Source organism: Pelodiscus sinensis, chromosome 10 (genome assembly GCF_052426305.1).
Source record: "Pelodiscus sinensis isolate ZL-2025 chromosome 10, ASM5242630v1, whole genome shotgun sequence".
Lineage (NCBI taxonomy): Eukaryota > Metazoa > Chordata > Testudines > Trionychidae > Pelodiscus > Pelodiscus sinensis.
Genome location: NC_143061.1, coordinates 43,618,160 through 43,631,792, shown reverse-complemented (window position 1 = coordinate 43,631,792; position 13,633 = coordinate 43,618,160). Strand labels below are relative to the sequence as shown.

The window sequence follows — 13,633 nt, the reverse complement described above, 5'->3', positions numbered from 1 at the left end:
ACATGTCCGCCGCTTTTTTTCCGGCTTGGGGAAAAGCCGGAAAAAAGCGTCTAGACTGGCGTGATCCTCCGGAATAAAGCCCTTAGGAATAAGAGATCCTCCGGAAAAGGGCTTTATTCCGGAGGATCGTGCCAGTCTAGACGCTTTTTTCCGGCTTTTCCCCAAGCCGGAAAAAAAGCGGCGGACATGTTTATTTAAATCCCGCGGGGGATATTTAAATCCCCCGCGGATTTCCCTATTCCAAAGTTTGAAATTAGCATGGCTATTTCGGAATAGGGGCCAGTCTAGACGTAGCCCAGATGAACTGCGGTAGAGCATCAGAGGACAAATGACTTGTTGAACACTCTCCTCCTGCCCTCATCCCCATGATTTCACATGCAAGTGGATTTCTCCCATCAACTAAAATTGCAATTTGAAGCAGGAAGAGAATAGGAATAAAAAGCCATAATAAGGAGGAACTATAGCTCTGTGCTACTTGGATTCGTGAGAATAAGGTTTTTTAGCCATCAGCAAAAGTAGGAATAAGAGATCCTCTGGAAAAGGGCTTATTTTCCGGAGAATCATGTCTAGACAGGCGCTTTTCTCTGGATTATCCCCAAGCCAGAAAAAAGCGGCAGCCAGATAAATACAAATGCCGCGGGGGATATTTAAATCCCCTGCGGATTTTGCTATTCCGAAGTCTACATTAGCATCCCTTTTCCGGAAAGGGGTGCCAATGTAGACACAGACGAGGAGTTTATGCTTGGCACTTGCTTGGTGAAAACTTAATGTATAACTACTAGTCAATTTGTAGTTTGTGCCCAGTTTCTTAACAGCCTGCCCTGAAGCTAGCACTCACATCCTTGAGCTGCAGTACACCTTGACACAGCAAGTGACCTCCTTTATTACATTTATTCCAGTGGTTAAGGTGCCAACTGAGGGAGATCCCAGTCCAGTTCCCCGCCTGATGTGTAGAAGAGATTTGAACAGGGATTTCCCACCTCTCAGATGAATGCCTTAGCCACTGAACTAAGGGATATTCTGGTGTGGCTCTTTTGCATCCTGTTGAAGCTAGTGCAGTTGGTATGTGTCTGCATTGGGCCTGACAGAGTGAAAATGACTCTGTATTCCAGTGGCTGAGCATTGCAGTGCATAAATCCCTTTGTTGGGAGTTAAAAGTATAACTCAGCTCAGTATTTGTGCCACATGGGTGGATGATAATTGAACAGTATTTTTGGATGAAGTAGGTTTGGATGAAGTAGGTTAAGACTTTGTCACAGTTATTTTTAGTGAAAGTCACTGCTAGGTCATAGGCAATAAGAAAGACCATGATCTGCCCCCGGCTTTTACTAAAAATAACTGTGATAAAATGGGTATGGGGGAGATCCAACACTCACTGCTGCTGCAGCTCTGGGGTCCTCCAGGCACCCATGGTGGCTCAGCGACCCTGGATCCCCCCACCATCTGTGGTGGCTGAGTGCGCTGGGGTTTCCCTAGCGTTGCCAGATGGTTTCAACAAAAATACCGGAAACACTTGACATTACATCACAATCTACATTAAATCTTATTTAGAAAATACCAGACATTTATATTTTCTCAGTTATAGTTTCTCAATTTGTTTCCCAAACAGAAAGCTCAAATACTGGATTGTCCGGTTCAAAACCGGACACTTGGCAACACTAGGTTTTTCCTAGTGGCTAGGTGTTACATGCCATGGCTCAGAACTCTGGGGCTGAGAGCTGGGAGTTGCAGGCACCTGTCAGCCATTGAAGCTGAGACCTCTGGGGCTGGCTGACAGCTCCAGCCCCACTGCTGCAGTGCTAAAGCGGAAAATGTCACAGAAGTCTCTGGAAGGCTCAGGTTCCATAACTTCCATGACATCCAGGACATAATTTTAGCATTAGTTATAAGTGATAATTCAGAGCAAAGCCATTGGCAGATTATATTCTAATGTGTAAAATCCACACATGACTCAGGCAGTAGATTTAGAGCCAGATTTAATCCTTCATTCAAGCCCTTTTGTGCCATCGGTTGGTCTAGAGCAGTACCCCTTTAAAAAATTATAAGTACCCCCTTAAAAAAAGTATAAGTACCCCCAGTACCTACAGTTTTCAGACACACCATTTTTTTTTCTACCATTGCAACACATTTGTTTAAAGAACTTAATCATAGCGGGGCGGGCAATGACATTTTTGGGTGTAAAAAGTACAAAAATAAAAAAGCGCTGTAAAACTTAAAACCAAAAATCACTTTTCTCTTAATTTCAGTTGTGTTGATGTACCCCCCAGACTTCCCTCGAGTACCCCAAGGGTACTCATGCTGGTCTAGAGAAAGTGTAGTTGGTCTCGATGGTGCTGACTTGTTGGAGCAGGGGCATGCCCAGAGCACAGTTGGTTGAGAATCTTTTTTCTCAGTTGCCTTAACCTCTATTTCTCTCTTCCTTTCATTCTTGCTTTTTATGGGTATGTCTACACTACAGCAATAATTTGAACTAACTTAATTCGAATAAGTTAATTCGAACTAAGCTAATTCGAACTAGTGCATCTAGACCTAAAAACTAGTTCGAATTAGCAGTTTGCTAATTCGAACTAGCATGTTCACATTGAGTGGACCCTGAACCAAGGTTAAGGCTGGCTGGAAGCAGTTCCAGCAGGGCATCAGATTAGGACTTAGAGCGTGGAGCTGCTGTCTCAGGCTAGCCGAGGGCTTTGCTTAAAGGGACCCGACCCCCACCCCGGACAGACACTTCTCAGGGCTTCCCTGCTCGCTTGTCTAACTCGATGAGGGACAGCAAAGCAGTCCTGGCTTGGAGTGCCCTGAGTGCCCACACTCGGCACATCACAGCACTCGGCCATCAGCCCGGCTGCACTTGCCGCAGGCTGCCATCCGGGGAGAGGGGTCAATCGGAGGGCTGCAGGAGAGCTTCCACCCCAAGGAGCCCCCAGAGCCAGCCCAGTCCTCCCCATCGTGGGCTCGTACCCCATTCCTCCCTCACCTCCTTCCTCTTACCCCTCCCTAGACCCCCTTCCTGATGTACAAAATAAAGGACATGTGTGTTCAAAAATAGAAACTCTCTTTATTGAACAAAACTCGGGGAGGCTGGGAAAAGGAGGTGGGAGAGGAGAAGAGAGAGGGTGGGAGAGGGGAGGGCAACTAAAATGATCAGGGGTTTGGAACAGGTCCCATATGAAGAGAGGCTAAAGAGACTGGGACTTCTCAGCTTAGAAAAGAGGAGACTGAGGGGGGATATGATAGAGGGTTATAAAAGCATGAGTGGTGTGGAGAGGGTGCATAAAGAAAAGTTCTTCATTAGTTCCCATAATAGAAGGACTAGAGGACACCAGATGAAATGAATGGGTAGCAGGCTTCAAACTAATAACAGAAAGTTCTTCTTCACAAAGCAAATAGTCAACCTGTGAAACTCCTTCACGGCTAGAACTATAACAGAGTTTAAAGAGAAGTGAGATAAAGTCATGGAGGTTGGGTCCATGGAGTGCTATTAGCCAGGGGGTAGAAATGGTGTCCCTGGCCTCTGTTTGTGGCAGGCTGGAGATGAATGGCACGAGACAAATGGCTTGGTCATTGTCTTTGGTCCATCCCCTCCAGGGTATCTAGTGTTGGCCGCTGTCGGCAGACAGGCTACTGGGCTAGATGGACCTTTGGTCTGACCCAGTACTGCCATTCTAAGCTCAGGGCTCAGGGTCGGAGGGCTCACTGGACCACCTTGAATTTCATGCAAACCTGCTCCTGTGTGGCCAGGCTGGCAGCTATCCTGCCCTAGTCGGCCACTTTCCTGTGCCTAGTGTGGAGGTCGTGGATGAGGTCCACAATGTCTGCACTAGACCAAGCGGGCGCCCGCCTCTTGCGGACCTGGGCAGGCTTCCGGGAGCTGCCAGCCTGGTCCCAGGAAGAGGTGGAGGGCTGGATGGCAGCGGGTGGCTGGCTCGAGCCATGCCAGGTGCAGGGTCTGCTGGCTGGGTGCTGGCAGGCTTGCACCTGGCATGGGCACCATAGCCAGCCCGTGCCCCTTTAAGGGCTCCGGGGCCGGGAGGGGGGCAGAAGAGTTTCCCTGGTTGTGCCCAGAGTGGCCACCAGGGAAAGCTGGGGAGGGCTGGCCTCCCACTAGTTTGAATTAAGTGGCTACACGGCCCTTAATTCGAACTAGTTAATTCGAACTAGGCGTTAGTCCTCATGGAATGAGGTTTACCTAGTTTGAATTAAGCGCTCTGCTAGTTCGAATTAAGTTCGAACTAGCGGTTTGTATGTGTAGCGCCTATCAAAGTTAATTCGAACTAACGTCTGTTAGTTCGAATTAACTTTGTAGTGTAGACATACCCTATTTTAATTTTCATCTAAAGTATTTAATACTGTAAAGCATTCTGAGGTATAACCAGTGAAAAATGCTATCAAAATAAAAATATATTACAGGGTGATGTATTTACAATGTTTCTACAATGGAATGGAGAAGGCTATGGGAGGGAGGATAGTCTATATGGAAAGTCAGTGGCTTTCAGTCTCCTTTTACTTGTACTAGTTCACAAGTGTGCAGATCATAGAACTCTTAGGAATAAATCCTAATTTGAACTAGTGTAAGTGAGAGACTAATTTGGCCTACTCAGTCCATCATTTTGTGTATTAGTGAACAATTTACATAATAGTTTTATCAAAATGCACCACAATATATATATATTATTATTTTTGTTAGCATTTTTACTGGTTATACCTCACAGCACTTTACAATATTAAATATTTTAAATGAATATTAAAATAAAAAGTGAGAACAAAAGGAAGAGAGAAATAGAGGACCAGACACCTGAGAAAAAATATTCTGAAAAACAATTGTAAAGGTCTATGAAGCAGAGGTGCAGAAAGGCAGGAGTTGCAGAAGAATATAGTATTTTATTGGAGCTGGTCAGAAAAGCTTTGAGAGAGCCATTTTCTATCATTGGCACTCTGCAGTTCTTGAACAAATAGACACTCACACAGACAAACTCACTCAAATATATGGTAGATTATTTTCAGCTATTGCATAAAATGCATCTTGATAGCTATGAATACCAAAGAGACTCTAAGATGATTATTTACTTGTGATTTGATTAATGCACTGAAGATGGAGACTGACATGATAATGTGATTGCTTGGCTACCCACTGTTCTTTAAAGAATAAGCTTTCTCTTCTGTCGAATTTCCTTAGGATAGGGATTTTTAAAAAACTGACCATATCTAATTAACTCTTCAGTTGTAAAACCAGTATATTTTTTTCCACTTAACTTTAACAGCTTCACTACACTGGTTTTATGATGTTCTGTGGCCACAATGAATGCATGTGAGAAATTGTATTGGCTTCCTGTGATCAACAGGTTCAAAAAAAGTGTCTGAAATGGTTACACGATGAATTACATGCTGCAATTATTTTATTTCTTGAGACATGGCCAGGCATGAAATACCCACTGCAGCTGCTGTCTAAGGGTACATCTAGACTACATGCCTCTGAGATGAGGCATACCTGGGAGGTCGACAAATGCCTTTGATGACGACCGCGGAACGTTCAGACTACCGCGCTGAGCCGACAAACAGCTGATCGGCTCAGCGCGGCAGCCATGTGAATTTAAATGAACCAGCGATTATTTAAATCGCCGCTTCATTTTCCTATGCCGGGTAGTCTAATCTACATGCCTCTGTCACCAGAGGCATGTAGTCTAGACGTACCATAAGTGATTGGAATTATGCCCTGTTGTCTTGGATAATTCCATTAGTCTCTTCTAGCATATTCACTTCTGTAAAGGAGTCAGAGCAAGTTTTTAAAAGTTATTAGGTGGCTAAAGCATCAACTAGGGTATGTCTACACCGCAACTCTATTATGAAATAACTAGCGTTATTCTGAAATAACTTAGTCCGGTTCTACACAGTAGGCAGCTATTTTGAAATAATGTCAAAATACTGTCAAGCTGGAGGACTTTTTACTCCAACTCCCTAACCCTCATTGTATGAGGAATAAGGAAGTCAGAGGAAGAGTGCTCTATTTTGACATAAGTGCTTTGTAGACGCTTCCTATTTCAAAATAAGTTATTTCGAAATAAGATGCACAATAGATGTAGCTCAATTTGCATAGCTTATTTTGAGTTAAGACCTGCAGTGTACATGCACTAATAGATGCCTGATGGGATTTTCATAATTACCTAAGCACCTAATTCCCATTGAAATAATACAGGGAGTTAGGCCCAGATGCTTTTGAAAATTCCGCTAACCTACATTTTAGATGTCTAAATATCCATGAAAATCTGGTCCTAGTCCCTTTAATTTCTCAGTGTAATGAAATGACTGTATTAGATGATGTTGGGATTTGTACAGACTATATAAAATCTGCCATCTAATGTAGTGAAGTGTAGGTGGGTGGCTATGACATTCTCCATTCTCCACAGTCTGTCCCATAGAACAGCAATGCTCCCTTAACTCTATAGCGTAGGGTGCCTTTTGCACTGCTTTGCTGTCAAAACACCTAATGTGGGTCTGTTCACACAGCCTTCAGTATGCAAATTCACTCCTAGCTAAACCCAGGAACACTCCAACTTGTCATTCTTGAACTACATACCTGTAAATTTTTAGTCCCAGGCTTGTTCCCCAGAAATATGTGTTGTATTCTCCAGCACACTACTGACCAATGCAAGCTGTTGTTCACCATTTTATCATGTGCTCCAGCCTTGTTATCACAAATAGTTTCCCACACATTGTAATCCAAACAGACTGGATAAGATAAAACAGTAAGATAGGTTTATTGACTATGGAAAGTGATAATACATAAAAGTCAGAATTGGTTTTTAAAAAGAGTTATGTGCAAACTAATTCCTAACTTAACAAGCTAAGGAAATGTAAAAACTTGAGAGATAAGAACATAAGAATGGCTGTACTGGGTCAGACCTATGGTCCATCTAGCCCACTATCCTGTCTGCCAACAGTGGCCAGTACTAGATGCCCCAGAGGAAGGGAACACAACAGGTAATTCTCATGTGATCCCTCCCCTGTCACCCATTTCCAGACAAACAGAGGCTAGGGACACCATTCCTACCCATGCTGGCTAATATCCATTGATGGACCTAACCTCCAAGAATCTATCTGGCTCTTTTTTGAACACTGTTAAAGTCCTACACTTCACCACATCCTCTGGCAAGGAGTTCCAGAGATTGATATCATAACCAGAGAGATGAGAGGAGAGATGAAATGGAGGGTACTGTCTCTTTCTATCCCACTTATACCATCCTCATCTCTTTTGAGAATTTACCTCCATCTGAGAACAGGCAACAAGCAATCTCTTGCAACTGTGAGGGTTGAACTGTCTGTGTGCTGAATTGTAAATATAGTCTGTACACCTTGATCCTGAAGAATGGCTGCTTAGAGCAATGGTAGCTGTTTTACACTTGCTGGGGTAATAGTGTATCTTTCTCTGAAAAACCAGTTTGTGCCTGTTTGTCTTGACTAATATAACAATGATACATAGCAGAATGTAGTAACTCCTCGTATAATATTGATACACATATTTTAATAAGATAATAACATTCAGCAGATTATGATTTTTCAAATGATATCTCATAAGGCATACTTTTACAAAATGTATCATAGTTTTGTAAAAATGGTGACCAATTAGTGTATACAATGACTGTGATGCTTGCCCAAGGAGTAGCATGTATGTAGTCCTCAATGAGGGTATGTCTACACTACCACCCTAGTTCGAATTAGGGTGGTTAATGTAGTCAATTGAAGTTGCAAATGAAGCCCGGGATTTAAATATCCCGGGCTTCATTTCCATCTTGCCGGGCACCACCATTTTAAAATCCCCGGTAGTTCGGACTCCGTGGCTACACGCGGCACGGAGTAGGTAGTTTGAATTAGGCTTTCTAATTCGAACTACCTACTCCGTGCCACGTATAGCCGCGGGCACGGAGTCCGAACTATCGGGGATTTAAAAATGGCTGCGCCCGGCAAGATGCAAATGAAGCCCGGGATATTTAAATCCCGGGCTTCATTTGCAACTCCGGTTGCCTACATTAATCCCCTAGTTCGAACTAGGGTGGTAGTGTAGACATACCCTGAGAGAGAGTAGGTGTTACCTGAGTTCTGCACAGAGTGTCACTTGTCATAACAGAACACATTAAAAATAACATTAGCAATAATTATTAGTTACTGATAGAGTCCAGAGTCTAAAAAGCGCTAATATGAAAAAACAAAGAAAAATGTGGTGTCTTTAGTTTTTTTGGAAATGTAAGAAACATTCACATTTTTCTATAATTTATAATTTATATTTTTGCTATAAAATTCTTTTGACCAAATTCTCTTCAAGCCCATTAACTTGTGAGCCCATTTGACCTTTCTACTTTGTTCACCTTTGTCTAGCACAATATCAAGTCTGTAGTTCTAGGAGGCCTCCTCCGCTGTGACACAATTTTAAGTTGAGAGCATGAGTGTGAGACATGCTGGGCACCATTTTGATTTTGTGGTTGTTTTATACTGGTATAACTTCATTGTTCTCAGTGGAGTTACTCTGACTTTGTACTGGTATGAGAGCGGAACCAGGAACGCAAAATATACAGACTGTTAACATGTATACTTTGACTTCCAGTTCAAATTTAGGATCAGAGCTGCTTCTATTATTGTTAGTGAAAAAGCAGACAATTATTTAAGGCCGTGGCTTCTTTAAACTGTGATTTTTAATACCTTAAGGCTACGTCTACACTGTGCATTGTTGGGTAAGAAAACTATCGCCATGAATATCGATATGCCTCATTTGCATACCTAATGAGCCGCCATTTTTGCGGAAGGGGCTTATGCTCAAGAAGGAGCTATCTACACTGTTCCTTCTTGCACAAAAAAACCTCTCTTGCGCAGGAGCCATTCTTCCTGAAAATAAGTGGCAAAACGCCTCCTGCACAGGAGGGTTTTTTTTGCACAAGAAGGAGCAGTGTAGACAGCTCCTTCTTGCACAAAAACCCCTTCTGCAAAATGACAGCTCATTAGGTATTCAAATGAGCTGCAGCGATATTCATCGCTGAGCCTCATTTGATATCTTCTTGCACAACGATGCGTAGTGTAGACGTAGCCTAATAGTAAACAAATAAAACATTGAATGGTCTATACATTTCACTATAGACATGTGATGTTGTCCTGAAGTGCCCAATACTGATCATTGTCAGACACAGGGTAGTAGACTAAGTAGAATCTTCTACTGATTCAGAACAGTGATTTAATCTTGTGTTCCTGTATAATTGTCTGATTGTTCAATCAGTTGAGCAGCATGTTCACAGGTTGTTATAATATACATATTCAAGAGTTCCCCCAGTGTGTTTGTCTTTATCATTTTAAAAGGTCCTTGTCCTTTGTTTGGATATAGAAAGGTATTTCAACAGTCCCAAATAACAGCAAAAGGGACCTGTGGGGAGCCCTCAAAAGCTCTGAGGTTGGTGTTATGTGTTGACAGTGTCTCATATCCAGATACATCAATCATTTTCTTTTATGTAATGCGACAGACACATGTAGGCATGATGCCTCCCAATCAGTTCAGGAACCTTGAAATGCTGCTTTTCCTTGAAGGGGCAGACTGAATAATCCTATTTGTTGTTGCTGTTTGTTCAATAGAGTTTTCAGTTTTCCAATTTATTTACTTTCAATTTTAGTTTTAGTTCATTTAACCTTCAGAAAACATTTATGCTCTATAACGCTCAGGAAAAGAAGGCTTGGTGGCATGCTGCTTTGTTTAGTTCTTGTACTTTGGCGGTGATGTCTGCAATAATAAATGGATCCATTTGAAATGGAAGTGATTAAGCTCTTGTTGAAATGTCTTCTGGAACAAAATATTAGCTTTTCTCTCAAAGGGCAGATATTGCTACATTTAACCCAACCAGAGACAAAGTTGTTACCATTTAAACATCACTTGGTTCCTGCTTGCCTCAGGGAAATGGGGACAACATCTGCATTCAGGTGTTTCACTTTCTTAAAATACGAAAACACTGATCTGTACAGGCTTTAGAATGGTAAATTATGGCTGAACGAGTTTCATTTGTAAAAACACATTGTTACTCTCCTCAATTATTGTGAGTTATGCCTTTGAACTTGACAATCTGAAAGATATCATGAAGGAATCAGGGTGTTAGGAATGCAGTGGGGTTTCCAGCATAGACTTTCTTAGCTGGAGACCCATTTCACACATGTATTTGTGATAAAAGTGCAAATGAGTGTGGTGGTCTCATTTTTATCCCTGGTCCTCTCACAAATGATCACACGAAATTTGGCATGACTGGCAGTCACTTCTCAAAAGGAGTGGAAGTATGCAACAAGAACAGGATTTCGGGTGCGTAAGGGGTGCAGCAGTGAAGGGGCTGCCTTCACCAGCCAGGTGTGAGAGGAATGCATGGAGTGCAAGCACTTTCCCCTCACTCCCTTAGCATCCAAGGTATGGGATGAAAAGCTAGTCCTGTCCCAGAGCACATGGCTGCTGCCTCCCCTACACACCCTAAATGGTGCCCTTGATATGCAAAAGCTGAAGGCACTGCTGTTCAGGGAAGAGATAGATTGGCATACAGAACAGGTTCTCGTTTGAAATAGCAATAGTCCCTAGGCACTGAGGAAATACAATTTATAATAATATATAATAAAGTTTGGGTTAGTCTGGTGCTAATAATTCATCAACACTCTGAGCAATGAATTCTTTCCTAGTTTAAAGAAAAAGGGATATCTAGAATAATCATGAGAGACCACAACCACTCTTTAGCACTTCTATAAAACTTTATATTTGAAAGGCTATACTAACATTAATAAGCTACTGTATTCTGATGTATGACTTAACTAATATAAATATGCACAACCCATTGAATTTTCAGTTTGTTCCATCCCTTTAAAGTATGTATTTAAGAAGAATTTGTTTCAAATGTGTTACACATGTATACCATTTGATACTCGTCAGCATTGTTTCGACTTTTGTTCATTTCAGTAAGAGGCCTCCTCTTTGGCGACTGTGTGTTGTGATATAACCACAGAGTTCCAGGCTAAATCTCATAGTATGGTGTAAAAAAATGTACCCATGAAAATGTTAACATTGCTCTTTTCTAGCCTACAGTGCAGTACTATCAGTAGAATTCCAGGTATTGGAAATAACATGGATAACAAAATAATTTATTCTGCACAAAAATAGCTGCAGGACAAAGGGTTCTAAAGATCTTCTTTCTTTTATCATTCAGATTTGTGATAAAGAATGGCACTACTACGTCGTCAATGTTGAGTTTCCTGTGGTTACTTTATATATGGACGGCACGACATATGAGCCTTACCTTGTGACAAATGATTGGCCTATTCATCCATCACATATAGACATGCAGCTAACGGTTGGTGCTTGTTGGCAAGGTAACACAATCAAGGGTGCATAAACTGAAATTATTTAAATCCCCATTTAAAGAGTGTTTTTCTTCCATCTGCCTCATGTAAAGTGCACTGGAAATAAATATATTTTTACAGAACTGAGGGGTGATGGTGGCTGATTGTGCTTCCACTCACACTGGTATAAAACAGAACTAACCCCACTGAAATCAATGAAGTTCTACGATGGTAAAACTAGTGAAACTGAGAGCAGAAGCAGGTCTTATATACCTGCCATCCATGTACCTGGTTTGCATTATGTATGAGCTGAGATGAGACTGATCTTCATTATCTTTTGTCTTGAGTAGGCTAACCTCTTTGGTTTTGGTCTCCAGCCTCAAGCCATACAAATAATGTTTGTATCCTCAAAATCCTACACATCTTCTCCTATTTATATATTGGCCTTACTTGCCTCCTGCTCCCCTTCTTAAGCCGTGTGTTCATTCCAGTATTCCTTTCTGTCCTTATGCCGCTAGTACTTCTATCTCTTATTTCACATGTTTCATGCACTGGGGATTTTCTCCATCTGCTCTCCTCCAAAGTTCCCTCCTTCATCTAGATTTCCATCTGATGCAATCTACTGATGCACAGGAACCTAACTATAAAAAAAAGAAAAAAAAAACCCAGCCTCCTAATATGAAATACTGTACAAGAATATGTACACTTTGCTCGACATGGGGAAAAATTTGTTCCCAAGGGATGTATTCCCTTACTGTTGTTTAATGTTTTCTCTCTCAGTTACTCAAGGTTGAACCTAAAGCAATGGTAAAGTAACTGGTGGAGTTTTGTTCTCTTTTTTTAGCTGATGTAAGAAGTAAATCAGCAGGGACACAGTTAATAAATAATACAACTTAGAGTGCTTTTTACCTAAAACTACATTTTTTATTATCCTTTAAGTGTATGTGTGTTTAATGTGTGTGTGAATGTATGCATGTATGCTATAGCAATAGATTACCTCTTTTCCTGAATAAAAGCTATTTTTGGACTCCTCAATGTGTATTTTTTGGCTTAATCTTTATAGTTGATTTTTTTATAAAACACATATTTTATGATAGTTTTTATGGGTTATTATAGTAACTCTTAATGGGTTGCTGTTTTTTAATTATAGACACTTACATGTTATTTTTTTTATTAAAACATTTTTAGTATTTTCAACAATAAAATGTGTATATCAAGAGCATTTAAAACTAAGATCAGCTTTTTAAACTTTTTTTATGGTGTATTAACTTTTTATTTTTTTATTTCAGTTAGTAAAACTGCAATCATGTAGCTCTTTGGTTTTACCTTATAGAGCCCTAAAATTATTTCTAGCTATTTGGTATTTAGTTTTTAGCTAGCAATGCTAACACACATGGGCTACGTCTACACTGGCCCCTTCTCCGGAAGAGGCATGCTAATTTCAAACTTTGGAATAGGGAAATCCGCGGGGGATTTAAATATTCCCCGCGGGATTTAAATAAACATGTCCGCCGCTTTTTTTCCAGCTTGGAAAAACTAAAAAAAACTAAACTTTCAGGTAGGAATAAGAGATCCTCCGGAAAAGGGCTTTATTCCGGAGGATCGCGCCAGTCTAAACGCTTTTTTCCGGCTTTTCCCCAAGCCGGAAAAAAAGCGGCGGACATGTTTATTTAAATCCCGCAGGGGATATTTAAATCCCCCGCGGATTTCCCTATTCCAGAGTTTGAAATTAGCATGCCTCTTCCGGAGAAGGGGCCAGTGTAGATGTAGCCAAAATGACTGACTGTAGTAATGTGAAATTATGAGTCAATGTTCCCGCATCTTTTTATATCCACCTTACCAGTTTGGTCTGTTGTTATTTACTATGTGTTTTTAGTAAAATCTGGAGCCACTCAGATGTCTCACAGTGATTCAGTTTTTTTCTAAGATCCAGAGAGTATGACGAATATTGGGGTTGGCATGAGAGGGAGGGAGAGGGCTCTGGCTGAGCGTATGGGCTCTGGGGTGGGGCAGGAGATAAGGGGTTTGAGGCAGGGCTGGCCTTAGGCTGATTTGTCCGATTATCCCAAATCTGGCCCCTCGCCTAAAGGGGCCCTGCGCCCTGAATCCAGAAGCATGGGCGACGAGTTATATGGGCTCGTGGTGCCCATGATCTAATATTCAGAGCCGGGAGCCCTTCTCCACCAATATGTGGAGCTGGGTCTCTCCCGTGGCCCTGCCTGGCCCCAGCCTGTCCCTGCCGTGTGCATTTTTAAGTCTGGCTCCCCCTTGCCGGCGTGCGCTGCTGGCTGCTGCT

The 13,633-nt window shown here is 41.8% G+C and overlaps 1 protein-coding gene across 1 annotated transcript in view; it reads left to right on the top strand.

Annotated features, from left to right (window-relative positions):
- CLSTN2 (calsyntenin 2) overlaps window positions 1-13,633 on the top strand; it is an 824,440-nt gene that overhangs the window by 744,481 nt on the left and 66,326 nt on the right. Inside the window, exon 9 of the mRNA XM_075937529.2 lies at window positions 11,205-11,367. Within this exon, the coding sequence (XP_075793644.2) occupies window positions 11,205-11,367 (163 nt within the window). The remainder of the gene's footprint in view (window positions 1-11,204; window positions 11,368-13,633) is intronic.